Raw genomic sequence first — 27,765 nt, 5'->3', positions numbered from 1 at the left:
AAATGATTTTAACCAATGTAAAACATACGAGGGTGCCACCTGTTTAACACTGTCAAATCTAGAGTGAAATAGGCCTTTATGTTTTGAGCAAGCTGAACAATGCTGTAAAATAAAAACTATTTATATTAAGAAGACTGATTACTGCCTACAGTAGCCTGGAAAACTGGGGTGTCATTTGGTTTGGGTGGAAAAAATCCAAAGATACAAAGAATACATAAATTGCAAAGGTCAATGTCAGATTAAACCAGTGTTTCTAAAATATAGTTTGGGGGCCAATCAAGGATTCTTAAGAGGTTTTCAAGGCATCTCAAGTTAAATGATAAAGTTTAAAGTCCTCCTCTACTCATAAATGTTTTACTTCACTTAGATGTTTGAGCTGCACTATATTCGTTTGATACTAAAAGGCTTTTTCATGTTAATCAGCTTAAGTTTTTTATAAGCTCTGTTTAAGTTCTGTCAAACATTCAAAATAAAAATATTTGCCTTTTCATATAGAGAAAAACAGTTGTGTTAAAAAAAAAATTCAACTTGTTAATTGGTTCAGAAGATCTGAGAGGCAAGTGAGCACAAAAGACAAAAAAACTGCCCAATCTAGTCTGCCATTAAAACAAAGAAAGACATGACACTAGTGTTACATAACTTACAATATACTGTTTGTATCTTGTGTTCACATTGTAGAAATTAAAACTCACCTGGAAGAAAACATGAATAACTTTAGTCCCATTAGAACTTGGAGTAGTGGTGCAATTCAGCCTCTTGAGGCCGAATTGAGTATTACAACAACAAACACTTAAAAAATTATCCTGATTAAAAAAATAAAATAAAAACTTCCAAAACCTTTTTCACCTGTTTTTACAATGACAAATACAAAACATTTTACACCTAGCAAAAAAATGTTTTAACTGGTTTTCACAGATGAGAAAAAAAACAGTGACTCAGTTTTCTAAGCGTTTGCATTGTGGTAATAAGAATTTCCGTAAGAAGACCTTGCATTTAGAGAAAATTCAAACTTATCTGGAAGAAAACTTTAATGCTTAAAGCTTTTAGTCCTGTTTTGAAAATGGGGTAGTGGTGCACTTTAGCCTCCTGTGACCAAAAAGGGTATTACAACAACAAAACTTAAAGAAAAGAAAAATTGCTTGTTTTAGCAGATGAATTTTTTTTTTTAGAAAGTTCAACCAGGCAAAGTCACCTGTTCTTAAATCATTAAAAAAAACCCAGGAGAACAGCTTAACAAACTAAACAATTTAGATCACCAGATATTTTCTCTCACTTGCTTCCCATGGCTTAGGTAAATTGTACTTTCTCTTTATTTGAAAAAAGAAAAAATGAAGACAGATATCGTCACACTGTTAAAATAATCGCCCAAGTCATTTTTTGTCAAAGTTGTTTTTTTTCCGAAATCATCTCCTCATGATGCCTGCCAGCTATGGTAAAATCGCCTACATCCTTACTTGATCAGATCATGTGATTTTACCCTTTTAAGATAATGGCCTATGTCAAGTGTGTGACTTAAGCAGATTTATTATGCCTAAGTCAAAATAAAATGTGACTTAGGCAATTTTTTGAACATGCCTTTATGACTTAAGCAAGATATGGTAACACTTTATTTGAAGGTGTCTACATAAGAGTGACATGAGGGTGTCATAAACATGACATGGGATGTGTCATGAACATTAATGACACTTTGAAGTAACATTAATGCTCATGATACTTGTCACGTCATGTTTCTGACAGGCTTGTGTGACTCTGATGTAGACACCTTCAAAATAAAGTGTTACCGTATCTTGCTTAAGTCACAAAGGCATGTTCAAAAAATAGCCTAAGTCATTTATTTATCTTAAGTTACATAATTTACACACATTGTTATTACTATGCCAATAGCCGTCCTTTGTTACATCCATTTTGAGTGAAATGATCAATAAATGTCATGTTACACTTTTGGTGAAGTTTTTTGTGTTTCCTTCAAAACTTGAAAAAAATGATTTAGGCGATTATTTTAAAAGGGCCACGATATAAAGCTAAGAAATGTATTTTAAATGTAGGTTACCTCCACTTAAATAGGTTGAAATTAACACATAAGGAATATATACACAGTTTTTTAAAATTATGTCTTTGATTGATAATTACTAGATGGTACAAGATACTTTTTATGACAAAGTGTGGGTGCTTGAGTTTAAATGAGGGACAACAAATCACTGTATAAACATTAAAAGGTTACTGTAACCGCAGCAGCACGAGGAAGCTTAAAAGAATATAACGTTTCGTACATTTCCGGGTCCTGTGACTTATCAGGTGGTTGCGGCAGCAGCAGCAGCAGCAGGAGGAGGACCAGGAGGAGGAGGACCAGGGGAATTAGAAAAGGGGGGAGACAGTTAAATGTAATTTGTGTTGCATGTGGCCCTCACACAGCCCTCCGACCAGCCCAGTCCCTGCAGCAGCTCCTCACAGGAAGCCTACATGAGCGAGAAAGCAGAAGCTGTTTGAGTTTGTTGAGAAAAGTTGTGTCAGTGTCGGTGTCAGCATGGCCGGGGGCTCGGTGTCTGAGTGCAAGGAGTACTTGTTCAAAGTTCTGGTCATCGGGGAGTTAGGCGTCGGGAAAACGAGCATCATTAAACGCTACGTGCACCAGCTTTTCTCACAGCACTACAGGGCGACCATCGGGGTCGACTTCGCACTGAAAGTTATCAACTGGGACAGCAAAACGCTGGTGCGACTACAGCTGTGGGATATCGCAGGTAAGGAAACAATCAGTTTCATTATCAACGGATGACAAGCTCAACTCTCTCTCTCTCTCTGTGTGTGTGTGTGTGTGTGTGGGAGAGAGTGACACTGGGATAAGTTTCACTTTTACAGACGTTTACAGAGAGTTTTGCCTTTAGTCATGGCTACAGTTCTAATATTCATGCAGAAATACCCAAGTGTTTTTGAACATGACGTCAAATTAAATTCCCACGGGCTGGAAGAACCACGAGAGGAATTTCCCACAGAAAAGACCGGTTGATCATGTCTGCTAGTTGTCTTTTCCACTTTATGATCATGGCAGCTCATAATTGTCAGAGGAATGTAGGTCACGTTGTTATTACCGGCTGAGCGCCGCCCCCCCCTCCGTGAACGCACCATAATATTCTTGTAATATTTTCTTTAAGGATTAAACGTGTTTATAGGTTTATTAACTGGATCTTCTCTTTATTTCATTCTATTCTTCATGTTGCAGTGTCAGTGCTATATTCTTCAAATGTCCCCCGTCTTGATTCTTTTATTTATGAGAGGATTTTCAGTCAATTTCCTTCCTCAGAGTTGCCAAACTTGGCACACACAGCAACCTGTGCATTCCAGCAGCTTGAGTAAGCAAGCTCAGAGAAATCAGAGCAGTGTAAATAAAAGTTTCACACTTGCAAGCAAGGCGGCTCTACTCAAACTCTTCACTGTTTGTTCATCTCCCCAGCAACAAAAATATCCCACCACAAACAGAGAGGAGTCTGAGAATGACATGCTCGAGAGGACAGGTGAAGGAGGAAGTGAAAGGCAGACAAAGCAGCAAAACACAATGACTAACTTTTAAATGGCAGCAGATGCAGATTAATCTGCGGTTCAGTCGGCGTGCCGGAGGGGTGAGGGGAGTCTCTGATGTCCCATTAGTTGTTTCTGACTTTTCATGTCGGATCTGGATTAGCTTCATAGACAAAAATACTTCTCACATTAGGGCTTGTGAAATTGCTTGGTCACGTTCTGTACTGTAAGTCATGAGGCCAATTTACAGTGGATATTTTTAAGTTAGGTGTAATGAGATTGCGTGGCTCCAGGGCCCTTGAGTATTCTCTTGGTGGCAGAGTTTCAAAGGATTGTGTCTGCTAGATAAAAGTTTTTATGTAGTTGCTGTAATGGCAAAGACAATACTTAAATTGTGACATTTTCTAAATGCAAATTGTATTGTCTGTTTCTTGCAGCTCCAGATTAAACAATGATGATGTCATATGTGCAGAGGGACAGTAGTAGTTATTTATTCTCTGAAAAAAGTAGTCTTTGACTCACAGGGTGCTCCGGCTTCCTCCCACAGTCAGAAACATGCACTTAGGTTTAATTGGTGACTCTAAATTGCCAGTAGGTGTGATAGTCCTGTGATAGTCTGGAGACCTGTCCAGGGTGCCCCACCTCTCACCCCATGTCAGCTGGGATCGGTTCCAGCCCCCCCGCGACCCGAGCGTGGATAAGCGGTTAAGGATAATGAATGAATGAATGAATGAATGAATGAAGTAGTCTTTGTAGAGAGGAGTGTGGCTAAATGATTATCCGGGTGTTCATTATTAACTGATCTGACTATGTTCTCAATTAATTGATTGTTGGGTCTGTTAAATGTCAGAAAATAGTGAAAATGGTCATTATAAAATCCCCGAACTGAAGTTTACATATTTAAAGCAATACTTAACCTCCAAAATGATCATTTGCACATCAGTTACTTCCCCAGTGTTGTCTTGAATTCATCAAGACAATGCTGTTTTTCTCCCATTCCTCCATAGTGAGCAAAGAATTTGAAAACAAAAAAATTCTTGATAAATTGAAGTGAATGCGGGCCACATTTAATAAGTGTGCCAAAACATCTGTTTGCAAACTCAAACTGTTATGTTTTGTGCTCACAACTTCCCAAACACATGCATTTTCGCTGAAATCTCATTCACTTCTGCATAAACGGTCTAATGTTTAATAAATATAAAAGGTCTAAACTTTCAGACCTGCACAGATGAGTCACGTGCCAGCGATTCTGCCAATTTACTTTAATTCAGCAACAACTGTGTCTGTTTTGGAGTCTTTGTTCAGCCCTGAGGAATGCAAGAAAAGCAAAGTTTTCTTCTAGAATTCAAGGTAACCAATGAGACTCATTGATTTACAATTGGGGATGAAGTATTTCTTTAAATTGCTTGTTTTGTCTGACCCAGAGTCCAACCACCACAGATATTCATAAAAGAAGAAAACAACCAAATATTCACATTATAGAATCTCAGACTCAGGAAAATCTTTCAAAATGTTCCGTCTATCAACTAATCATTTCATCTGGTCGCTCTAAAAATCTTTAACTTGCAGGATGTATTTTCCCTGCTAATGTTGTCGTCGTGGTTTATCCACTTATTCTCCTCTTTATGTATGCAATAATTGCATTTTTAATGTATATTAAGCTGCAAGCTGAATAGTTATTAGAAGGATTGGAACAATCTACTATCAGACGTGCATCTTATGACGCATGTTGTATATGTGAGAGGAAAATTGTTTTTCCCAGAATGTCTGTGCCAAATTTAATGAGGACATTCTGGAAAAAGCATATCCTGTCCAGGCATTGTGTGAAATTAATATCTGAATCCAGGCCTGAAAGCTGAGGTGCTGTTTTGGTAACTTAAGGCCACAAGGGGATCTATTAATTGTTTTTACTGAAGAGGCTTCAGAACAGGAAGGGAGTGAAAAGGAAAGTGATACAAGTTTGTTTTGTCTTGTTTTTGTTTCCAGCTCTGAACCCTAGTAACCATTTGTTTTGCTGAAGTGAGATAATAAAATGACCATTGATTATTACATATAGTGTCATTAACATTGGACTTTGTGCTCACACTTTATGGTCCATTTCTCTTCCAGTATAAAGTACCACACCCTCATGTTTATTGGCCCACAGCAAACAAAAGATTTAAAGTTCAAGTAATCCCATACTGTACCTGACTCTGAGTCATGGCTTTCCAGAGATGATGCACATGTCACAGCTGGAGAGTCCTGAGTAAACAATGTCGGAGGATAACAGAGTTTCCCAAATATTCAAGATGGTCGAAAGTCACCATGTGCAAGTGATTAAGCACCACACGCACCAAACAGAACAGGGGTTGTTTACTAGTGCTGTCTGTTCAGATAGAATGGCAGTTGTATTTTCTCATAAAAAGTTTTTTGGCCAGAGTAGTTTTTTTTGTTGTTTAAAAAGTCAGCTGCTTTGGGTCATGTTTTTGTGTACAAACAGCATAGAAGCACTGATTAACTTACATAGTCACCTAGCACACATGCTCATACTATAGGTACATTTAGGCATTGAAAAATGTAAACCTGTCCTATATTTCTTTGTCCCATTGAAATAAAAAGGGACTAGCTGTGCCTCTCCTCTCTGAGACCCAGCAATTCTTATTTGTCCTCTGTGGGACATGACACTAAGGCCTGACATCATACATGCTGTCTAATTGAGGCCAAATGTAACACATATGGGGGCGTGGCCAACAGAGCACATCTTTTGTCTTTATGAAAAGTGGAGAATTGCAGCAAACATGTCTTATGGCACTAAAACAAATTATATATTTTTTCTTTTATAAGCATTTGTTTTATAACATGCAGCAATAGCAAAAAAACTCATTCTTGTAATGAGTCACTACAAGGCACACAGTCAGTATCCAAAAGAAAAGATGGTTGTAACAAGAAGGAAAGAGAAACCAAAAGGAGCCATTCCCCTTCAGGGCCAACCCTGGGATCCAGGCTACAACTCCTGACAAAAAGTTAATTATTAAAGGTTTTTAAGGTTCAGTAAGGCTTGACTCCACGTCTCTATTGCTGACTCCTTTGCTTCATGTACATGGGCCAGTACACGATATCTAGGCACATTAAGTGCACACAGATTTATTGTTTGACAGACATTATAAAGGGCATATATCGATATCAGTGTATATGCTGTCCAATATGTGCCTTTTTTACACAATGCAAAAAATGTTGCTTGGCACGATTCTTTTTTTTAATTCTTTTTTTTAATACTCACCAATTTACTGACACTGAACAGTAATGATGTTTGTTTAGCGATTTATTTTATTCCTACTTTTTCTTAGTTATCATATATAGAATTTGATGACAATGTGATACATTATTTGTATAATGTACAATAATGTTATATTATTGAATAAAGTTTTATGTTTGAGAAAGTAGCTCTTTGGGTACATTTGCAGAGTTGTGAAAAATTAGTGCACCATCCACATGAAAAAGGTTTATTTTCGTTCAAGTTAAAAAAAAATTACTATATTGGCCGCAATATCAGTTATCGATTTATTTTCATCGGTCAGGCTCTAACTAAAAGACACACTCGAAAAGAGACTTTTAATCTTATATACTCTACTTTTTGTGGAAAATATTTACCTTATGTTCACTACAAGGGATATTAGGGACATCACAATTACTTAAATTAATTAAAGAATTAAAAATAAATTTTTGATAAATATTAAAAATGTCCCAGGAGGCTGTTGAATGCTGCCTTGGTTGCGGTCCATCCTTTCCCTCAATCAAACAAACCTCATATGCTGAGACAGATCAGGGCAGATGGTAAGAAGACTGCTGTTTTTATATTTATTCCATCGCTTACAGCAGTGACAGAAAGGGGTGGGTAGTTTGGTGTGTGTGTGTGTGTGTGTGTGTGTGTGTGTGTGTGTGTGTGGTGGTGGTGGTGGTGGTGGTGGTGGGGTCATCACAGACTGACTGGCAGTGTGGGCTACGTTCCCCCGCTGTCACTTAGGCCCTGGCAACACGAGCTCAGTGTGCAGGGGCATCTGTGACTGAGTGCCAGGGAAGGCCGTCTGCCTGTCACAGCCAGACAGCACTCGGTCAGAGGATCTGCGAGGGTAAATAAAACCCTGACACACACACACACGCACACACTGATATCAGCCATAGAGTCAAAGGGAACACGACTGCACATATTGGGTGAAGCACATGCACACACTGACCAGAAAGAAAGTTTGAGGTCAAATGACACAGATCCTACACCTCATTATTCACACCAACACGAAGGCCCGGCCCGAGGACACTCCGAGGATAAAATAAGTAACGAAACGTGGGTGTGAAAGAGCGAAAGCTGGAGGTATATTTGCCAAGTCATTAAGACCAGCCATTAAGCCATTTAATCGTGCAGAAAAGGAGGAGGAATTATCTTGGCAACGCTGAGAGCAACTTTAGAGTTGCGTTGTCTTTTACCAACCTTACTAATGATTACAGTCTGGGAGGAATGATAGTAATCAGAGGCTTGTACGAGATGGGGGCACCATGGAAGTCAGTGAGAAGCTTGCAGCTCACCCACCCCTTTTCACCCAGAATTGCTACTCTCTCCTGGATTTGTCTAAAAGCAAGCGGACAGGATGATTACAATCGTGGCATAGAGTAAAAAAGCCGGCACCTTGTAGGACCAAACATTCCTGTCGGAGCAGGAATTAACTGGACGTATCAGGGGGTTTCCATCACAGTGCTAACCTGCTGTTCTGTCAGGGAAATCCAATTTTACATTAACCCCTGACACATTAAAACCTCCTCCATTTCACACCAGGATTGAAACTCAAAACTCTAGCTTTTGTGTGAAATTTGAATATATTTGCCTTTTTTGGCTTCTGAAAATTCTGCCCACACTGAGGCCATAACTGTACCCGAAAGAATTGTCTGACATTGATCGACATTTAGCCCTGTGCTAACTTGAATGAGGCTAAAATTCAATCTGTAGCTCCTCAAGACTCCCTCCAAATGATACCGGACTGAATTGATCAAATTCTGATGGGAAGAAGAGTCATTTCGCAGGAGTTGTGGAGCTCAAAATATTTCATCCACTGTTTTACAGCAGCAGCAGCAGCAGCAGCAGCAGCAGCAGTAGGGACAGTGGGTTGAGACAAGTTTAACTTCTGTTACTTGGTTCTTATTGGCCACAGAGCCAAGTCTCAGAAAACACACACGACACCCTCATGTGCACCTTGAATGATGGCCACAAAGATACCCCATTTCCACCAACATGGACCAGGTTCCATTCCAGTTTGTACACCTAATTTTGAACTGTACAGAGAAAAAAACAAACCAAAAACAAACTGGTTCAGAAGCCGAAAAGTTGGTTCCCAGCTGTACCAAAGATTAGCAGGTTTTCCTTGACCTGAAGTACAAAAGGAAGTAGGGAATGTCATCCTTTACAGGTTGGAAACAGAGGATGGAGTCTTGAACTTAATGTTTTCAGCATATTTTCATTAATGCCGTCCATGCCTTTATTTTTATCCAAAAAACATCTGTAACAGCCGAACTAAAGCTTGCACATGGTCAATGCGATCCACTGTCTTGCGTCTACTCTTTAGTTCTGTTTTGTTGTTGTGCAACGCCCTCCATTGATGAGACATCCTTGATTACAATGGTTCTGTCTGCTTAAACATCTTGACAATGGCATTAGTGTCTGTAAAAGGGAGACTCATGGGTACCAAAATAAAACCATAGGACCTATTTTCATTCAGATATCTTGATTTGAGAGGGAGCCCTTTGGAGCGTTATTTGGGTCCCTTCCTGACAAGATATAAGACATCAATCATCAATCAAAATTGCTTGTTTATCTGTCTGACACTCCTAAGAAACCTAAGAATATTCCATTTGGCAATGACATGGTTTCTTCCAGTTTCTGGAAGGCTTTGGTTCAGTGGTTGTGGTGGCATCATGGGGATGTTCGGATTTGGGGCTCCTCCCCCAAGAGAAGGTAGTTTTTGTCTGACTAAAAACCAGGTAGAGAACTCTCAGCATTGTTGTTGGTTTCCTCTTTTTATTCGGCAAAGGTACTCTGAATCAACGCATATTTTAAGTACTGCGCCTAAGTGTTATAATGGCAGGGAAAAAACCTGCAATCAGAACTATTTATAATGTACTAAATGTGACGCTGAGACCTTTTTGAGCACATTATGTGATGAACGGCACCATTAAAGGAGCGACGTATGAGCCAAGGACAAGAAGTCTTTTTTGAGTCAATTTTAAGTTGATCATTTACAGTCATCTGCTCTTGGTAATGACTGTGACTTTTGTGCATTGTCGCTTGTTGGTTGTAGTTGTAGTAATTGGGTGCAATATGGCGTTAATCTCTCACATCTTGCTGCTATGCTACAATGATATTTTACTGTAATATTTACCGACAATATTGATTAAGACCATGCAACTTTTCCTTGCCTGTTGGCTGCCAGTAGATTAAATGGGTCACGCGTATGTATAATTCTACAACAAATATTAGTATATTGAGCTAAATTCCTGCAACCTTGTGCCAAGGCTTTATGTTGATCAGCCGCCTCTAACCCTACAGTCATAGGTGAAGGGAAATGTGGTCATACCACTCAAAGGTTGAGGATTTTCCCTCAATATAGACTCTGTTCGGTGCTAAAGGCCGTAGTAAGCTGTAGTAAGTCACTTCTCACATGCTGCTCAGTGGAATTTGAACGTGCCGGTCATGTGTTGTTCGGTCTCTCCTTTAAAGCTTGTGCTGAAGACTACCTTAATGACTGGACCCTGTGTTGTCTTTACTTGTTGGGAGGGCGTGTGGGGAAGTTTCACAGCCAGTTGCCTCCTAACAACAGACGGAGACTGCTGCTGTTGCTACTGCCGTGTCTGGCTTGGACAGTTTCTATGGTAACCCACCCACAGGATAGCAATATGTACGACCGTAGAGGAAACTGGGGTTGCTAGGGCTATGGATAATGATGAGACTTTTCTTTCTGTTTCTCCCACACAAACAGAGATGATACAGTGGCTGCAACTAAGCCGTTTCTTTTTCATCAAGTAGTTCTGTAACTGCAGATTTCTCAAGGTTTCACGTGTTCATACCAAGAAAACCCAACTGTACCTGAGGTCATGCACCAGTGTCTATCAGTTACGGAAATTCCACAGTAGTTCACTGTCTCTCTTTACAGGCAGATTCAGATGCACGTCTCTTTAGTTTGTAGGCATGTTGAGCGTTTGAGGCAGCAGCACATGTCTTTGTTCTCTCCTGCAGTCCTCTGGCATTCACAGAGTAAATACTCACATTCACACAACACTCACATTCACACGGCTCATTCCGTTCCTGTGTTTTCTGCTGACTGGTTAAGCAACATATGACATTCATTTATACTTTTAGCATAATTTTATTTGTCTTTTTATTTAAACAGAGTAGCTAGCTCCATCTTAATGTTTGCCTCAGCGGTTACAGCTTCTTCAATGTGAGCATTTGAGACTTTTCTTTGTCATTAGCTGTGATTCTATTAAAGTCTAAGCGAATTTTGGAAATGTTGCATTAAAGAAAATACGAATTAGGGACGTTTCCATCAACTGGTTTAGAGCAAATAAACAAAGTAGGCTAATAAATGGAATAAGAATTAGAGTTTGCATACGAGAGAAAAAACAATCAAAAAGAGATTGCTCTTCGGACAACTTTGGCCACCCACGAGAGAAAATGGAGAGAAGTCTTTAGGAGTTGGATTCAATTTGGGCAATTTATAAATATTCTTTCATGTCAGCTCGTGTTGAGTGGCAGAGCGCAAACATCTAATCAGTCATGTGAGTTAAACATTCGACACATCAGATCTTATTCAGTGTTTCCAACAATCTTTATTTATGCTGATGTTCAAAATGCACAAAGAGAAAACTGAAGATTCCACCTTTGGAGCTGTGGGAAATTTTCATTTTTTTCTGGCATTATATAGACGAAAAAAGAAAAGGAAAATAGTAGCTCATGAAAATATCATGAAATGACCAAAGTCAACAATAAACTGATCCTGTTAACATCACATGTGTATCAAAAGCCTGTGTATTATTATAAAGTGTGTCTGCAAGGGGCTCTAAATTGATACACATAAGGTCACAGGCCCTGTTTGATAAGATCTGGCTTCAGGGAGCTCCATCTGAAAATATTTTGGTTGCTAGATTTGATTAAAATCTTTATTCTGCTCACCAGTTTCACTTCCTCCAGTTATATCCTCATCTTGACAGCTAGTCACTCTTATGACTCCTGCTCACTTTGGGCTCACTTCTATAGTAAAAAGAACTATTCCCCATTTCTCGGGGGACTCCTCAGAACTCCCACTACCCCCTGTGGGGTTACAATTCAATGAACATGTGTACTGCAGTTTATTTAATGTAAATTCCACATTTTCTGTGCAGCTGTCGCACATCATTTGCAAGCCACATCCGCAACTGAAAATAGTCCCCAAATAAATATATGACTTACTCGTGTATCAATTACTTAAAGTCAGGTGACCCAGCTTTTCTGGGAAATGATTTGGCCTTTAAATAAAAAATGAAAGTAAATATTCATAACCTGTTTTTCCAGTTTAATTTCTTCAGTGTGCTTTTACTTAAGTAGTGCTTAATGTGCTCATTGTGTTGTTCTTCAGCTACATGACTGGGTTTAGTAAATGCAGCTGAATGATTATCAGGACTTATGACGCTCTAAAGGTCAGGCATCATGGGATTTGCTGTCATTTAATGTTAGTGACTTCTGCACGGAACCACAGCACCTTATCAATACCCCAAATAACTCATTACCCCATACAACAGCCAGGTGTGTGTGTGTGTGTGTGTGTGTGTGTGTGTGAGCGTGTGCCTTTGTGCACAACAGCAATCACATTGGTGATATTGATTGATATAATCACTCCATATGAGTCTTTTCCATGCAGCCGGTTCTCCCCCAGGAGGAGTGAGGTTAACACCCCCACACTGGCTGCGCTTACACATCGACCCGGCAGTAAGGATTGGATGTGTCAGAAAATCAAGTGTTGAATATAGACTAAGGGAGCTTAAAGTTTTGATGACAGATTGCCAATTTAGGAAACCAGCATAAGATTGAGTGCCGCAGATAGTCCATTGGTAACTTTATCTAACAGCAGAGTTGTCATGCAACCCGTAGCTTGAAAGTGAAAATGAAAGTATTGAAATGGACAGAGAAGATCAAAATATAATGGCCTGTACTTTGAGTAACTGACCTTCTCTATTTTGAGCACATGATATGTGATCACACTGACACTTTGGCAAAATGCAGTGCAGCAAAGGGCCAGATGTTGCAGTCATTATGGTAAAAAAAAATTGGGTGAACACTCCTCACCCTCAATGGTCGCCATCTTTGCGATGTACCAGCAGGGTGGGACCACTAACCTATTTCCAACTTGTGAAAATGGTGTGGCGAGGAAGCTGCAAACACTGAACATTAAAAATGTTAATTAAGCATGTTTTTATTCCCTCAGTACCAGAATATTGTAGTCCGATAGAATATATATATATATATATATATATATATATATATATAATCTCCTTTATTTAACCAGGTAAAAGCCTCGTTGAGATTAAAAATCTCTTTTTCAAGAGAGACCTGGCCAACAAGGCAGCATAAAAAGGAGACAAGTTCCAACATTAAACACAGTTATCACAAACATTAAATACAAATACAGCCATCACAACAACATTGATTAGTAGCCGACTTGTATGGAGCAGTCACACTGACCAAGGGAAGTGATTTCTTTGTCCTTTTTGAATGCCTCGATAGTGATCAGCTCAGACAGTTTCAAGTCCTTTTTTTTTTTTACCTAACTCAGTTCTCATTCTTGGCACCAGCATCCGTACATATTGAGTTTGGTTTCGACACATGTACACAGATATGAGGGGAGCAGCCCAAGAATAGATTTGTGGATAAAAACTAACCAATGGAGTCGAATAGAAGCCATTAATTGTTTAAGTTATGAGTTTGAATTGGATAACTCCCAATACAGTGACACTGGTGGACTTTTGTGCGCCTGCACCCAACTGCATACAGCAGGTGCCCTTTTTATTATTTTCTCCACTGCCCCTCAAACATCTTGAGTCTGCCAGTGCAGCGTGATGTCCGGGCTGCCGAGCTTCCAGTAAGTACATATTTGAGACAATGCTGCCCTGTTGAAATGCATGCACTACACTAGTAAAAACTCTAGGTTTCACAGTGTACTTCAAAAGCTTGAACTAACAGAAGTTTCTCAATTGAGACACAGCAAACGCTTCCGTGGCCTCATCAGTGTTTGTGTCCTTTGTTCCAAGAGTAAATTAATGAAAGTTTTTTGGTAGATAGAAAGTCAGAAGATATGAGTTTCAAAAGTTACAAAGTGACGTGTATTTTTTTGATCATATCAGTGTGTCCTCACCAACCTTGGTCTACACTTTATGTAAAATTGTTCTTGGTCCAAGGTGAGCCGGCACAAAAGACATTTTCATACATCAAACATTTTTTAATCTTATGAAATTCAGTACATAATGGTTCTTCTCACCCGTCTTTGTTTCTCCATTGATTGGTGACACAATTTCATATAGCTGAATAAAACATGGCGGTATTCATAGGCTGTTTGGTCAATATTGTTCATTGTCACTAAGCGTTATCTTTTTTTACTCTGTCAGACCTTGCAATAGAATGAAAAAGAAGCCAAGTACCTTAAAAATGATGAAGCCATTATTTCTTTCTACACTCTGCCTTTGCCTCCACTCTGCTGGATGTATGAGCTCGACAAGGCCTGGAAATGAAAGCCTTGTTTCAGTCTATCGGCTCTTTATCCCACTGTGTCGTGTCTCTTGTGAATTCACCTGGGGTTATATCAGCTAAAATTAGACTCTCAATTATGAGCAATTACCGTCAGGCCTGTGGGCCCCACAGTGTATTCACTCTCTCGCTCACACCCGCACTGCGCCACGCCACTCCAGTTCCTTACGTGGTTGGGTAAGTACCCACAGTAAAGTGAAAGTATGCAGAGAGAAGCTGTGCTCACAGTTCCTCAACCCTGTTCTTGGTTCATTTTCTGTTTTGTAACTCTGCTCTAGTGGAGGCTAACTGTCTCATACATTGTACAATTACACTTGGCCTGTGGGCTTTCTTAAATGGGAACCGTGTAGCAAAAATATGTGGTAAATCCGTCAAAGGCTGCCTCAAATTATTGGAATTCTGGTTTTATTGCAGAGATTGAATCTGGATATAAGTTAAATGAGCAGGGGCTTTAACCCTTTGGAGATTTGGGCTATTTTGGCCGTTTTTTAATACTTTTCATTGTGCCTGTATATACCACTGTAAAAATGTTTACCATGCCATGTTGGTGTCCTTGTTTTCAGCACAATCTCACCTATATGACCTGGTAATTATTTTTTCACTTAGATTTACCAGGTCAACATTTTTAATCCAAAAAAAAAAAACACAAGAAAAAACATAAAATCGGATTTTGAAAATGTTTTAAGTTTCAAGCACAACCACGCTCAAAGAGTTTTAAATGTTGCAAACATACAAGAGGTAAAATGAAGATTAAATCTAGTTTGTATTTTTGTATTATACATATTTTACTTGACCTATCATGAACTAGCAAAAGCTTGCATGGAGTTTAATTTCTAGTATTTTAGAGGGAAGTTGTTGGCAGGTCTCGGTCTCGACGGTGTGAGTGACTCTACAGGTTTGGAAACATAATATGTGATTGAATGTAAAGAAGTATGATTGTAACTTTAGTTTTACTTTACGTTTAGACAATAACTTAATCTGAGTTTAAAATGTTTTTGGAAGGTGCAGACAACTAAAAAGAGACCTATGTTTTTATTTATCCTCTAAGAATCAGCATTTTGTGTAAGCTCATGTTTAGGGTGGTGAGTGCTCATACAACATAACTGGTTGGAACACAAAATCTCAAAATCAGGAACCATATAGGAAGCTTATGCAAGATCTCACGTGTGTGTGTGTGTGTGTGTGTGTGTGCGTGTGTGTGTGTGAAGTGAAAACATAGCTGTCATCAAAAGACAATAGAACCAACCATAATCCTCCAACTATTGATGTGAAACAGCTTTTGTTGTATGTGGACAAAGACTTCTCTCTCTGAACTGTCTGAAACGTATACAGTAGATGATATTTTAACCATGAGCTCCCAGCATGAAAACAACCTTCTGTCTGAAAATGTTTTCATTCTGCATTCGCAACCCAGACTGTGTAAGTCACAGATGATGATCACAGCTATAGCCTGTTCATGCTTGTGCTCCTCTTGCTGCAGGCAGCCTAAACACACCTCACTGTCTGGGCATCCAGAGCCCAGTCACGAGGCCTGTGTCTTTGATACCCACTAACCTAGTGTGGTTTGATTTAGAGGAACCAACTAATCTGTGAAACACCATGGTTATTACAGGTCTCGTGATCTTCTATTTTCTTACTATCAACAAATCCCTTTAAAAGAACAAAACCAACAATGAATGTATCCCACTAAGAAAGTACTGACTCTGTAGCAAAAGCCTAAATTATTGGCTCCATGCCATAGACAAACAGTAGTTGTGTTTCCATTCACATTTTTATGCAGATTTTAAAGTATCATTTTAGAAAAAAAAAAATTTCTCCTTGGCATTTGGAAAAGCCCTTGCGAAACAGGTTCTGACTAAGCGAACATTTAACTCACATGACTGATCAGCTGTTTCTGCTTTCGGCATTATTAGAATCATTGCATTAATCTGTCTTCATGTCCTGACAGCATTGAAACATGGCCAGCACTTGCTGACATGAAAAAATTATAAAAAATTGAACCAAATACTTGACCAGTCTCCATTTTTCTGTCAGGTGGGCTAGATGTCCAAGCCGACATGTCTTATCCTGCTTATACTGATTACAAAGTAAAATACTTGCAGACATGATGGAAACAGGCCTTAATTTGCATTACATTCATGTAACATATAAATATGATATATGATAAAAATATATGTTTATATAAACATAAACATTATATGAATGTTCAAAACATTACAGTACTTTATTTTCCTAATGTTGTCTGTCTGACTATACCTGTATTCCCCCTCTGTCTGGAATGCTCTGTTTTAGTGCCTGTCACTTAAACCCTCCCCCCTGAAAAGCCCATCTGCTCTGATTGGCCTGTTAGAAAAATGTGGCACACCTTTGCAAAAGTAGTTCTTATTGAATCCTATGTTTTCTATCGGTAGCACACAAAAAACAGAAATTTATTTCAGTTTGTTGATTTGTAGGCACTCTAGATACCCAAGTGTATATGTGCACAACCACTGAAAAAGTTTTTCACATGATGTCCCCTTTAACACATTGTTGGTTTGGTGTCTTGATGGAATTTTTTTGACCAAAAGCGAAATATAGAATATTGTCAGCCTTGTGGTTTAAATTTAGGATGTGTTTTTCATCTGAGGAACACTACAAACCAGAAATAGTTGAGTGGTGAACGTTTGAGGCAGACACTGTTGCTATTTCCCATACCTAGCAAAGAACACACAAAAGCAAAGGGATGTTTAACGATTGATAAGAGCACAGCTGCTTCTTATGATCACAGACTTGGATAAAGCAATCTGAGGCAGAAATCAAGGGATCTTTTCTTGGATAGGTATGCTTGACAGAGTGACGTCAGCCAAGTGTTACCAGAGAGACTTCTCGCCCGTTGAACCGCTGATCATAGATTCACTTCCCGCAGTAGAGGTATTGTGCTGTACGCCTCAGTGCACACTTAAGGTGAAGTGATGTGGGCAGACTAGAAGGTATGTTAGAGCGCTGTCACTGGGATTTCTTTCCCACCTCAGGAGCCTGTTTCCTTCTTTAAAGGTTTCTTTTTAAATCTGATAATTAATGTATGGGGAATTTCTGTAGAATTTTCACTTGAATGAGTTAGTAGAATAAAATCAAAAGGTAAAGGAGAAGTTTAAAACAAACGTGGTCCATGAAAGCGGTCCAGCTGCGTTTCAGAAGAGACCCTCTCAGATTGATAGTGACACCAAATATCCTGCTGGTAATTCTCCTAGCTTTGCCTTTGTGAAATATCATCTCAGATTTTCTCAGAGAACGACTCAGAGAAAAGGGTTATTATTATGGCAGATTACTTCTGCCATTCTCTGTGCGGATTAGGCCCGTGGCAAATTAGGAAAAGTAGGTCGAATTCGAACCATCTCTACCCTCATCATTTTTTGGCCACATTTAGAGGAGGAAAATTGTTGAGCTAGAGAAAGAGATGAGAATGAAATACTTTAATCTCACCATTTACTGAGATCAAGACCAGGGCGAGACATTTGGTTTCATCCTTAAGACACAGTTTTGTTATTTTTCGGTTTGGAAGTTCAATCACATCTGAGTTTGAGGTCAAGCTGTCACAATTAGTATCAATAAATCAATCAACAGAAAAATAATGTATTAATTGTTTGATTTTCCATGCAAAAATGGAAGGAAATGCTGTTTTCAACCTCTAAAATATGGTAATTTACCTATTTTCTCAGTTTTATATCATGTTTAACTGAATATATTTGAATGTTTGACTGACAAAACAGGACATTTAAAGACATCACCTTGGACTTTGAGAAACTGGGGTGGACTTTTTCACTATTTACTGACATTTTATAGACCAAACGATTAGTTGAGAAAATAACTACTAACTCATAGTCTTATATATAGAGAGATTGATCAAATCTTCATGTTCTGAATCTTTCATGAAAATGCAAATACTCCACTAAACTCTCTCCCCATCCTCCCCCTAGGTCAGGAGAGATTTGGGAACATGACACGAGTGTACTACAAAGAGGCTGTGGGGGCGTTCGTGGTGTTCGATGTGACGAGGGGCTCCACGTTCGAGGCGGTGTCTAAGTGGAAGCACGACCTGGACAGCAAGGTGAAGCTGGCTAATGGCAACCCCATCCCCTCCGTGCTGCTCGCCAACAAATGCGACCAGAAAAAAGACAGCTCCAACAACACAGCCCTAATGGACAATTTCTGCAAAGAGACCGGCTTTCTGGGCTGGTTTGAAACCTCAGCGAAGGTGAGAGATCGATATATTAGATGGAGAATCTATTAATTGACCATAAAATAGATTCATGTGCTTCTACATATAGTCATGGAAAAAATTATTAGACCATTGATTTCTTCAATTTCTTGGTAATTTTAATGCCTGGTACAACTAAAGATACATTTGTTTGGACAAATGTAATGATGTAAAATATACAATAATGTAAAAATATAATATGTCATATGTCATATGTAAAAAATAACTCCTAAGAGTTTAATTTTAGAGCTGATATCTTTCTTGATAATAACCAAAATCATTATCAAGAAATCCATGGAAAATTGCTAGATATCAGCTCTTAAATTAAACTCTTATTAGCTATTTTTTTTGTTATCATTTTATTTGTCCAAACAGATGTACCTTTAGTTGTACCAGGCATTAAAATAAAAAATGCATTGAAGAAAACAAGGGTGGTCTAATCATTTTTTCCATGACTGTACATTGTTATTTATATCTAATAGGGTTTTTTCATACATATACTCTGATGTTTCATTTGTGGTTACTCTACACTTAAGCAGCATGAAATCACCACGGTTATGGCTCATATTTATCTTTATATCTTGCATAATGCAGATACATATTTCCTTTAAAGCTTCTTGAGTCATGGTCCCAACATGACTGGTTATATCTTCAGATCTTATTTAATGCATGAACGTGACTTGAGTTTGCAGCAAATCAGGTTTTGATAAGAGCTTTGAAATGACCACACAGCTGAGTACAAACAAAAAGAGCCACTGGTCTTTTATGGTGAAGACTTTTTGCCACTTAAATGAATGGCTTCTTCACTTCTCATGACAGGAAATCCTCCAGGCTCCTCCTGATGCTGTAATCACACTGGTTCCACTGTGGCAATTGAGAAATACTTCAATTTACTATTTTTTTTCTTCTGTGGAACACTTGGGCACTTACTCAGTTATTCACATTAACAATTTTGATCCAAATTGCAGTGTTGAGTATGGCAGTTTGTAGATAATAAGGAAAAGTAAAAATTGTGGCGAATCTTTTTCCAAGTGTCCAAGAAATGTGTGATTTGTGATCTTTTTCTTTATCCTGCTGTGGCCATTCATGCACAACATCTACAGACATTTATCAGCTAGTGAAAAGATTTGTTGGACAGCTGCTGAAGTGTGGTATCACATGATGGTGATTGATGTCGCAGCCCAGAGCTGTGACAGTTGAAGTGGCAGGGCTCTGAAAGATAATGTTCAATAGTGTTCTCATTAACTTTGGTTATTTTGTCACAGTTTGTGTGTTTACACTACGCTTTTATTCTTCTCACAATGTCGTAAGCTGTATTGATATTGAATTAACTTATAAATAAATTAGCTTCTCTACCAGTTGTGCTGTAAAATGGCAAAATTTGTGAAAAATAAGCTGTGTTGCAGAAGCTATGCTGTGTTACTTATATAATTATGTGACATTGTATGATTTACAATTACTTCCTAATGTTTAATCTGGTGTTTCCCAAAATGTAAGAACAATCAGAGGGGTAAAGGTTGTATGACTTAATTTACAGGCAACTAAATTAAACGCGCTGTTACCTTTTTAATAAAGTGACAGATTTTTCTGGGTTTGAAAATTGTTGGAAACATTTGGCATAATGTTATTACATAACTCAAAATATACATCATAGGTCGAGTCGTTTTTAGACATTTTAATGCAGAAATGTTTCATTTTATATCTTCAAAGAGGAAACGTAAAAAATACCTGGTAACACTTTGTATTAAGGTACCCATATTCAATATTAATTAGATGCTTATTAACATATACATTAGTAACATATTGGCTCTTAAATAGTAAATTAACTAAGTTTTCCCTCAATAACCTCAGAATTATTGCTTATTAATAGCAAGTAAGGAAGTTGTTGTATGTGAGTTAAGATCTCAATATCCTTTGCTTTGTTTGCACTTTATAAGGTAGTAGTACCACAAGAATAGTTATTCTCCCTTAATAACACTCAATGAATATGATCTGTTCTTACACAACAAAACATAAGTGTTAATAGAGTCCAAATAACTCTAAATTTAGTCTTTGTTACTTAGAATATGTTCCCCGTACTAAAGGGACATCTTGATCATACTAATTTGCATGCTAATAGGCAACTAATTAATGTTGATTACGTGTACCTTAATATAAATTGTTACCAAATATTCAAATCCAGATGGGCTCCTCTCAGTATTTTCTTATGGGATCATGATTATTGATGTAAAGAATGTTTTGCGTGTAAAGTCTGTATCTTAAAATTAGTAAAACGGCAGTGAAACAAATATTACGGAGTAAAAAGTACAATATTTCCAAGGGTTACAAGTACCAAAAATGTGCATATTTCTTAATGTTAATATGATCTTTATTTATATAGACCATTTTAAAATGCACACTGTACCTGAGTAAATCTACTGACTGACTTTTCACAGCCCGTAGTCTGTGTCAGGGCCTGTTTTGTGCTCTAATACAAGACTTATCAGCAGGTAATTGTGTGAAATGCTGACACAAACAAAAGGCTGTCAGCAGTCTGCATGTGTCTCCTCATGTTCAGTTATAAATCACGTCCTTTCAAAGAGGCAGTTGTGTCTGACAACTCAAATGTTCGTCCTGTTAGCTGTGAGACTCCTGGAACAGCCTCCTCTCGTGTCACACACTAACTCAGCCTCGTCCTTCTAAGAAAAAGAAATTTGCAAACCTGAACTTCTCCATTTTACATTACAACATCTTTTTTACTTCTGTGTTGAGGAATGCTTTGATGAGTTTTGGCGGCCGGAGTAAACTTGGTTAACTAATAACCTTAAGCCCAGCAGCTATGTCACGTGCTGTGTCATGTGCAGTGTTTGGGTGTGTGTGCAAAGCCTTTTTGGCCGGTTGCTTTCTGTGAGTGCAGTTTCTGTTGTCCCTGTCATGCTGTTTATAAACTCAACCTGTGACAATATGTGATGGGAGTTTTGTCAGTGAGCACAAAACCTTCTTTTAGTTTTTAAGTGACGGAACATAATCCTTTAAAGGGATAATTTGGAGGTTAGGGATAATTTAGTCAGTTTTTTACCGACAGTAGATCACGTCAGCACGCCCTGAGTTCATAGAAGCAGGCAGGAGTACTGAGGAGGAGCAAAATTAATCTAATTGGGAGGTTTATCTGGTTCTGAAATTGTTCTATTTTTGAAAAATCATAAAAAGTTTAACAGTGACGTAGGCAGTTTTCACAATCATGTAAATGTATCCACATGCATTTCCAAATAACTCAATTTTATACACACACTTGGGTAAATAAGATACACGGTTGCTCGTAAAGTTGGAATAAAATATTTTTTACCTCTTTCCATGCAATGATTGTGACAAAGTGATTTATTATTGACGGATAAAGTGTATATCTTCTCAAAACTTTATTAATCAATCTCTTTCAAACATATCAATAAAAATGAAACCATAATTAACAGAGGATTGTGTCTGAAAACAAAATGATTTGAACTTTATGGGCAACTGTGTACGTATGTTGGTTCCTTCCAGATTTTGTACTTATTTTCTAAGATAATTAATTAGATTTTCATTCCATGTTTTTTCTTTATTATTCTTAATACTACTGATAATATTTTTATATATATTTTTTAATTAAAAAAAAGAATGTTCTCAGTTAACCCCCCCCAAAACAAAATCTCTGTTTGCCTTTACCCAAAATGCTGAGGCCTCTTTGCAAGCATCTTTGTTACTACAGAGCCTGCAGAAAGGCCATTAATATTCATTACCTCTTCAGCCCACAGGATGACAGCTTTTGGCCTCAGTGTGAAGGACAAAAACAAATAGCGGTTTTTACCTTGTCTCTGCTGGCCTCAGATCTCTGGTAACCGTCTCTGTCTCCCAGCTGCTGCTTTGACAGGCTGCTTCATATAAAAGGGTTTAGAGAACTTCTGAAGTCATTCTGAAAAGATTTCTTTGACTAAATTTACTTTGGCAAGCCAGCACAAGAACACAGACTCTTTTCTGAATTGTCACTAAGGTGCAAATATACAATGTTTTTTTTGTTTTTTGTGCTTTATCACCACTGTGACATACAATTCTGACTTTTCCCCAGGACAACATCAACGTGGACGAGGCAGCACGCTTCCTGGTAGAGAGTATCTTGTCTAACGACAAAGGTTTGCCGTACGAAGAGAGCAATGGAGACCGGATCAAACTGGACCAGGAGACTGTGGCTGCTGAGAGCAAGTCAGGCTGCTGCTGACACTCGATCTTTTCATATTAGCCATCCACCTTCCTTTGGCAGGGTCCAACCCGAGCACCCAGCCTGTGGCTCTCAGCCCTCCACTGCAGCCTCTCGGAGGAATATGAATTCTTGGGTTTCAAAGCTCCAGGATCTTCTCCTCTCTGCACTGATGCCGTTGGACTTGCACATCCAAGTTTCTTATTGTAGTTTTCCCTGTAGGCCAGAATAGAAGCCTGATTTTTATCTTGACGTGGTTGCAAATGTTGCATATCAGGCCGTTTCCTTCTTCGTCCCACCCCTCTAAATCACAGCATTGTTATTATTGTGTATGTCTCACTGCGTATTGTGTATTTCTCCACCCAACCCTCTGTATTTAATCCCTGCTGCTCCTCTGAAGCCCTGGACTATACCACGCCTGAGATGGGGTGCAAACTAAGCAGGAATTTGCAAAACACAAGCTATAAAATGACTTGTATCCTCTTCATTTCCGTCACTTTGGTCTGTTCTCTCTCAGTATCCCTGTCATTCAGCATCTACCTGTGAAACAAGACACCTATTGCTCAGTGTTGACGTATTTCTTCATGGATGGATGTTAATGACAATATCTATTACAGCACACTCATGTTTGTGCTTCCAGCTGTTAGACTACTGTGTAAAAAAAAAAGCATTATCAAAGTGTTATCTCATATTGCTGTCATGAATTGTTGCCATATTTTCTCTGTAATGTGCCATAATGCAGTTTCTGTTATGTTTATTAGATGGGAACACTTTTGTTATTCATTCAAACTTGTACAAAGACAGATGGAAGGGACGGTATTTCAGTAAAAAACTACTTTTGCGGTACTATACGAGATACTGTCTTTCCACCAGTATGACAATGCAGATCTGAGTTACAGTATGCATTTTTTTTAATGTGTCGGGTCTTGCTTTATGCAACTGGTGTGGTATCTTATTCATGACACTCTCCTGTACATTCAAGTATTCAGATGAAATATGAATAATTTTTTAAAAACATTGAGATGGATTTAAGTTTACATGTGAAAAAACGTTAAATATACAAGACCAAAATAGAATAAACATTTTAACAGATTTGTGTTTACTAGTGATACTGTCTTTTATTTGTCACATGTATTTAAATGTGTTTTTGTGTTTTTATGTATTATCACAAATGGTCAAATGTTGTGGTTGATCAACATGCTCCAAATCATTTAGACTTCATCCAATCATTCATTCTTTATACTTGAAGCACAACATTTGGTTCTTATATTGTATATAAACATTGTATTGTGGATTTTATGGTTCATAAATCAAGCAAATATTTAAGATTACAAAATTAACTGTGTTTTACTGGCATGTAGACTTCTCGGATTAAGCCATCTATGCTCGTATGAGATGATTTCTTATTAGGCTAATATCGAGAAATGTTTTATCAACATTTCTTTTTACTTTTGGAATACTTCAGAATTGTCTCGGAGAGTGCAGACCCATGCTGAGGCCATGCCAGATCTTGCAATGTTAAAGAAAGTGAAAAATTATTTGTACCAGCTCTATGATTTGAATTTAAAATGTACATGCTACATGCACATGATCCTTGAAGAGTAGTTTTTTTGTAATCCTGTTGAAAGACAGACGGACAAACTAACATACACCTGAACCGATGATTTCCTTAGTGAAAGTAATGAAGAAATCTATTTTTTAAAAACGGTAACTTTATTCAGAATACCACCAATCTAAACTGGAACGTAAACAGAATACAGTTAATCATCTTTAGTTGTTTAAGTAAGTAATCCAATTACTTGTATTCTGTTACTCCCCAGCAATGATGGCCTATGTTTAGGTCAATGGCTAGCACACAATTCTGACAGTTTCACTTCCACAACAGTCTAGACTTACATAATCTACCACTGAATGTGTGCAAATACACCGCTGGTACAGTGGGGGAAAAAAGAGAACAGAATGTGTGTATGTGTACAAAATGTTTGTGAAACAGTAGAACTAGAATGTTAAGTTTCCCTTGAATAAACTGCATAGCACAGAGTACAATGGATGTAAAAGTGTGTGTGTGTGTGTGTGTGAGAGAGAGAGAGAGAGAGAGAGGACCATGTGACTCCACTCAAGAAACAGTGTGTGATAGTCATCAGACACACACACTGCTCTCACCACTACAGCTTGTGCTCTTCCACACACCTCACTGTTTCCAGAGCAGGAATGCAATGGAGGCATGCCAGTTGTTTAGTGTACAAGCACTACAGCAGACCTCATTTAGTGCAAATACTGCAATCCACATCATGTCATTAAAGCATTTCAGCATATATTTCTGAGAAAAGAGGAAACCTTACCAGCATACTAATTTATTGCTTTTCAGTGTATTTCTGTGTGTCATTGTAAGTGCTGCTTCAATTGTGTGGTTCTACAGTATGTGCATCACATGGTGACAGACTTGAGGCAGTACAATGCAATCTAATACCACAGCCTTCAGGAAAATGCAACCTTGGCAATGCTTTTACTGTTACCCTTTTATCAAGATGCTTCAAGAGAGGTATTGATTCAACTCTCCAGCACATTTTGAGGCTCTATTTTGTGGAGGTATTGGATATTGGATTTTGCAATATTTTGCCAGTTTATATAGGACAAAGCCCAGACGTCTAATTAATGGTATTCATGTTTTGTAGCTTTTGTTGAAACTTTGATGTTTATTGATTTTTGTTTGTACATACAAGACAGTTGTGGTGGTATTCTTGGATATTACAATATTTTGGCAATTTACATATAAATTTATGTCTGTATTATAAGCCCAGGTGTGTTATGTATGGTATGAATATCTCATAGCCTTAAGACAAGACACTACAGGCAAAAACATGTTTTTGACATGCATTGGTCAATTTTGAGGTTTTGAGTTATTTTTCTCCTCCAACATGTCTTCTTTTAGAATAGTGGAAAGAAACATTCCAAACAAACATTTAGGTGTATATTTTACTATATTTTGTAGATATCTCCTAAATTCACTAAAAGTTTGTGTTGCAGCATGTAGTACCACATAATCACAGGCATCACCTGCACAATATTATGCATTTTAGATGTTCTATATTGTTGTTGCTGTAAGTTATATTCAATATTTTGTCTTCAAATCATCATTTACATTAATAATGTATGAAATCTTTAAAGGTACTTCTCAAAATAAGTTTTTTGTCATGCTCTGAACCAAAAATATTAACTTCAGCTACACTTGGATACACCAAGCTTACCAGTTTTATTCCTAACTATATTCTGAAGGTTTTTTTATAGAGATGTTTGTCTATTTATCATTCAAACCCTGATTTATACAAGATTTTGTTCCTAAAAACGTGACGTAATTAATTTATTTTTATGGCTTTTGACAGTAGTTTCTAATTCATGAAATGGCAAAAGGAGATATCCTAATTTCTTTTAATAGAAAAAACTGTAAATCTATCTTCATCCAATGTTCAGATTTCTGTACTGGAGATATAAGCAAATTATTACATATTTCATGATTTGGCGCCTCGTTTGCATATCTGAACATATTTCAGAAAACTTGCAATGCAAAAAACATTATCTTAATGTATATAATATACTGGAGAAAATTCATGTTGAACAAACCCTATTCACCTGTAGTGTCTCCCCTTAAAAAGGAAAACCTGTCAATCACTCCAGCCACAGCTCCAGACCCCGCCCACATTAGAGCTCCGTTGCTTAGCAGCGATCAAACTTTGAAGAGCAGAGGCAGAAAAACGAAACAAACGCTACTTGACCTGCTCGGCTCTTTGTCAATTAGCTTGCAAATTTATCACACCAAGTGCAATGTCAAAGGCACAGCCCAAGAAAAAGGAGTCCTCCTCCAGTAAAGTCTCTTTATCCGACCGACAGACTGAGTGAGTTTGATAAACGTTGGCAATTAGCGTTAATTAAGGCCAGCTGTTGTTAGCAGTAGCGTTAGCGTCAAAATATATTAAGCTATGCTAGCTAACGTTAGCATTCCGGAAGCATCATACTTCAACCGTGGCTGGTGTTATGTATTATAAGGATGTACACTCTATCACTCTATCTTTAAGTCATTAATCACTTGAAAAGAGAGATGGCATATGTGTGTAACGTTAAATACCAAGTCTCAGCATCAACAGTCAGCCATTATGAGCTAACTCAAGAGTTTTCAAACTGGGGGGGCAAGTTATGACAGGGGGGGCTTGACAGTTTTGTATTTACAAAAGTGGGGCCAAGCAGAAAAAGTTTGGAAACCACTAACTAATTCCACTCTGACTGAATCTGTGGTACTGAGCTGGCGAATATTATTGCTAAATATTGACAAAAGAGAAGCCAAGAACAAACGAGATGAATCATGTGTCTTCATTCCAGAGCAGCGTCCCTAGTAGCCACTTCCTCTGAGAGCCTCGGAGGTATATGGAGATGCAGATTCCCAATTTGGCCTGAGTGGAATGACGCAGAAGTCAACAAGGAGAAATGGGACTCAAGTAAAGGAGCTGAAGATGGAAAGACCAACAGGAATCACAATGCTGTAAATCTGGAGAATAAAAATAACTAAATTTGCCATCATATGCTTTTCAGTGTGTTGACTGATCAGTTGCTTCAAATCCACTTTATAACTGACATTATGTTGATTCTTTGTTTGTTGTTTTCTTTATACCAAATTTACTTTCTTTGCCTCTGTCTGCAGCCTGTTTTTGAAGATCCTGAGGGAAAAATTTCCCTGCCTCCATCTTTGAAAGTACACTCCTGGAAGCGTCCTACAGAATTTATTGTCAACAAGGTAACCTTCATGCTTCTAAATTACTGATAGTTCCTGGGGTAGTACCCATCTACTACAGGGAAGTTACATGATTTCATGGCACTGTATTGTGATAAAAGCGGTTTAAGCTTACCTAACTAATATGTAACAATAATAAATAAGAATAGGTCTGTGTATCGTGTAGGTATACACATATAAGCAATAAAAGGATCACATGTCAGCTGACAGAATGAATGGATGAT

At 38.1% G+C, this 27,765-nt stretch overlaps 2 protein-coding genes across 7 annotated transcripts in view; both read left to right on the top strand.

Moving 5' to 3' along the window:
* The first annotated feature begins 2,429 nt into the window (after positions 1 to 2,429).
* On the top strand, positions 2,430 to 23,850 carry rab32a (RAB32a, member RAS oncogene family). The gene is made up of 3 exons (XM_059356005.1): positions 2,430 to 2,738; positions 18,268 to 18,545; positions 22,630 to 23,850. The coding sequence occupies exons 1-3, from the start codon at positions 2,525 to 2,527 to the stop codon at positions 22,777 to 22,779; spliced, it is 642 nt and encodes a 213-aa protein (XP_059211988.1). The 5' UTR covers positions 2,430 to 2,524; the 3' UTR covers positions 22,780 to 23,850.
* Positions 23,851 to 26,519: 2,669 nt separating this feature from the next.
* Positions 26,520 to 27,765, top strand: part of adgb (androglobin) — a 47,747-nt gene continuing 46,501 nt past the window's right edge. For all 6 annotated transcript variants that reach the window (XR_009396136.1, XM_059356722.1, XM_059356724.1 and 3 more), the window contains exons 1-3: positions 26,520 to 26,651; positions 27,133 to 27,292; positions 27,452 to 27,544. Coding sequence is in view for 5 of the 6 variants with exons in the window: in XM_059356722.1 (XP_059212705.1) it covers positions 26,581 to 26,651; positions 27,133 to 27,292; positions 27,452 to 27,544 (324 nt within the window). In the remaining variant the exon portion in view is untranslated. The remainder of the gene's footprint in view (positions 26,652 to 27,132; positions 27,293 to 27,451; positions 27,545 to 27,765) is intronic.

The sequence above is a fragment of the Centropristis striata genome, chromosome 18 (assembly GCF_030273125.1).
Source record: "Centropristis striata isolate RG_2023a ecotype Rhode Island chromosome 18, C.striata_1.0, whole genome shotgun sequence".
In the NCBI taxonomy this organism is placed as follows: Eukaryota; Metazoa; Chordata; class Actinopteri; order Perciformes; family Serranidae; genus Centropristis; species Centropristis striata.
Note: the sequence above shows the minus strand (reverse complement) of the source record. Positions and strands in the feature narration are given on the sequence as shown.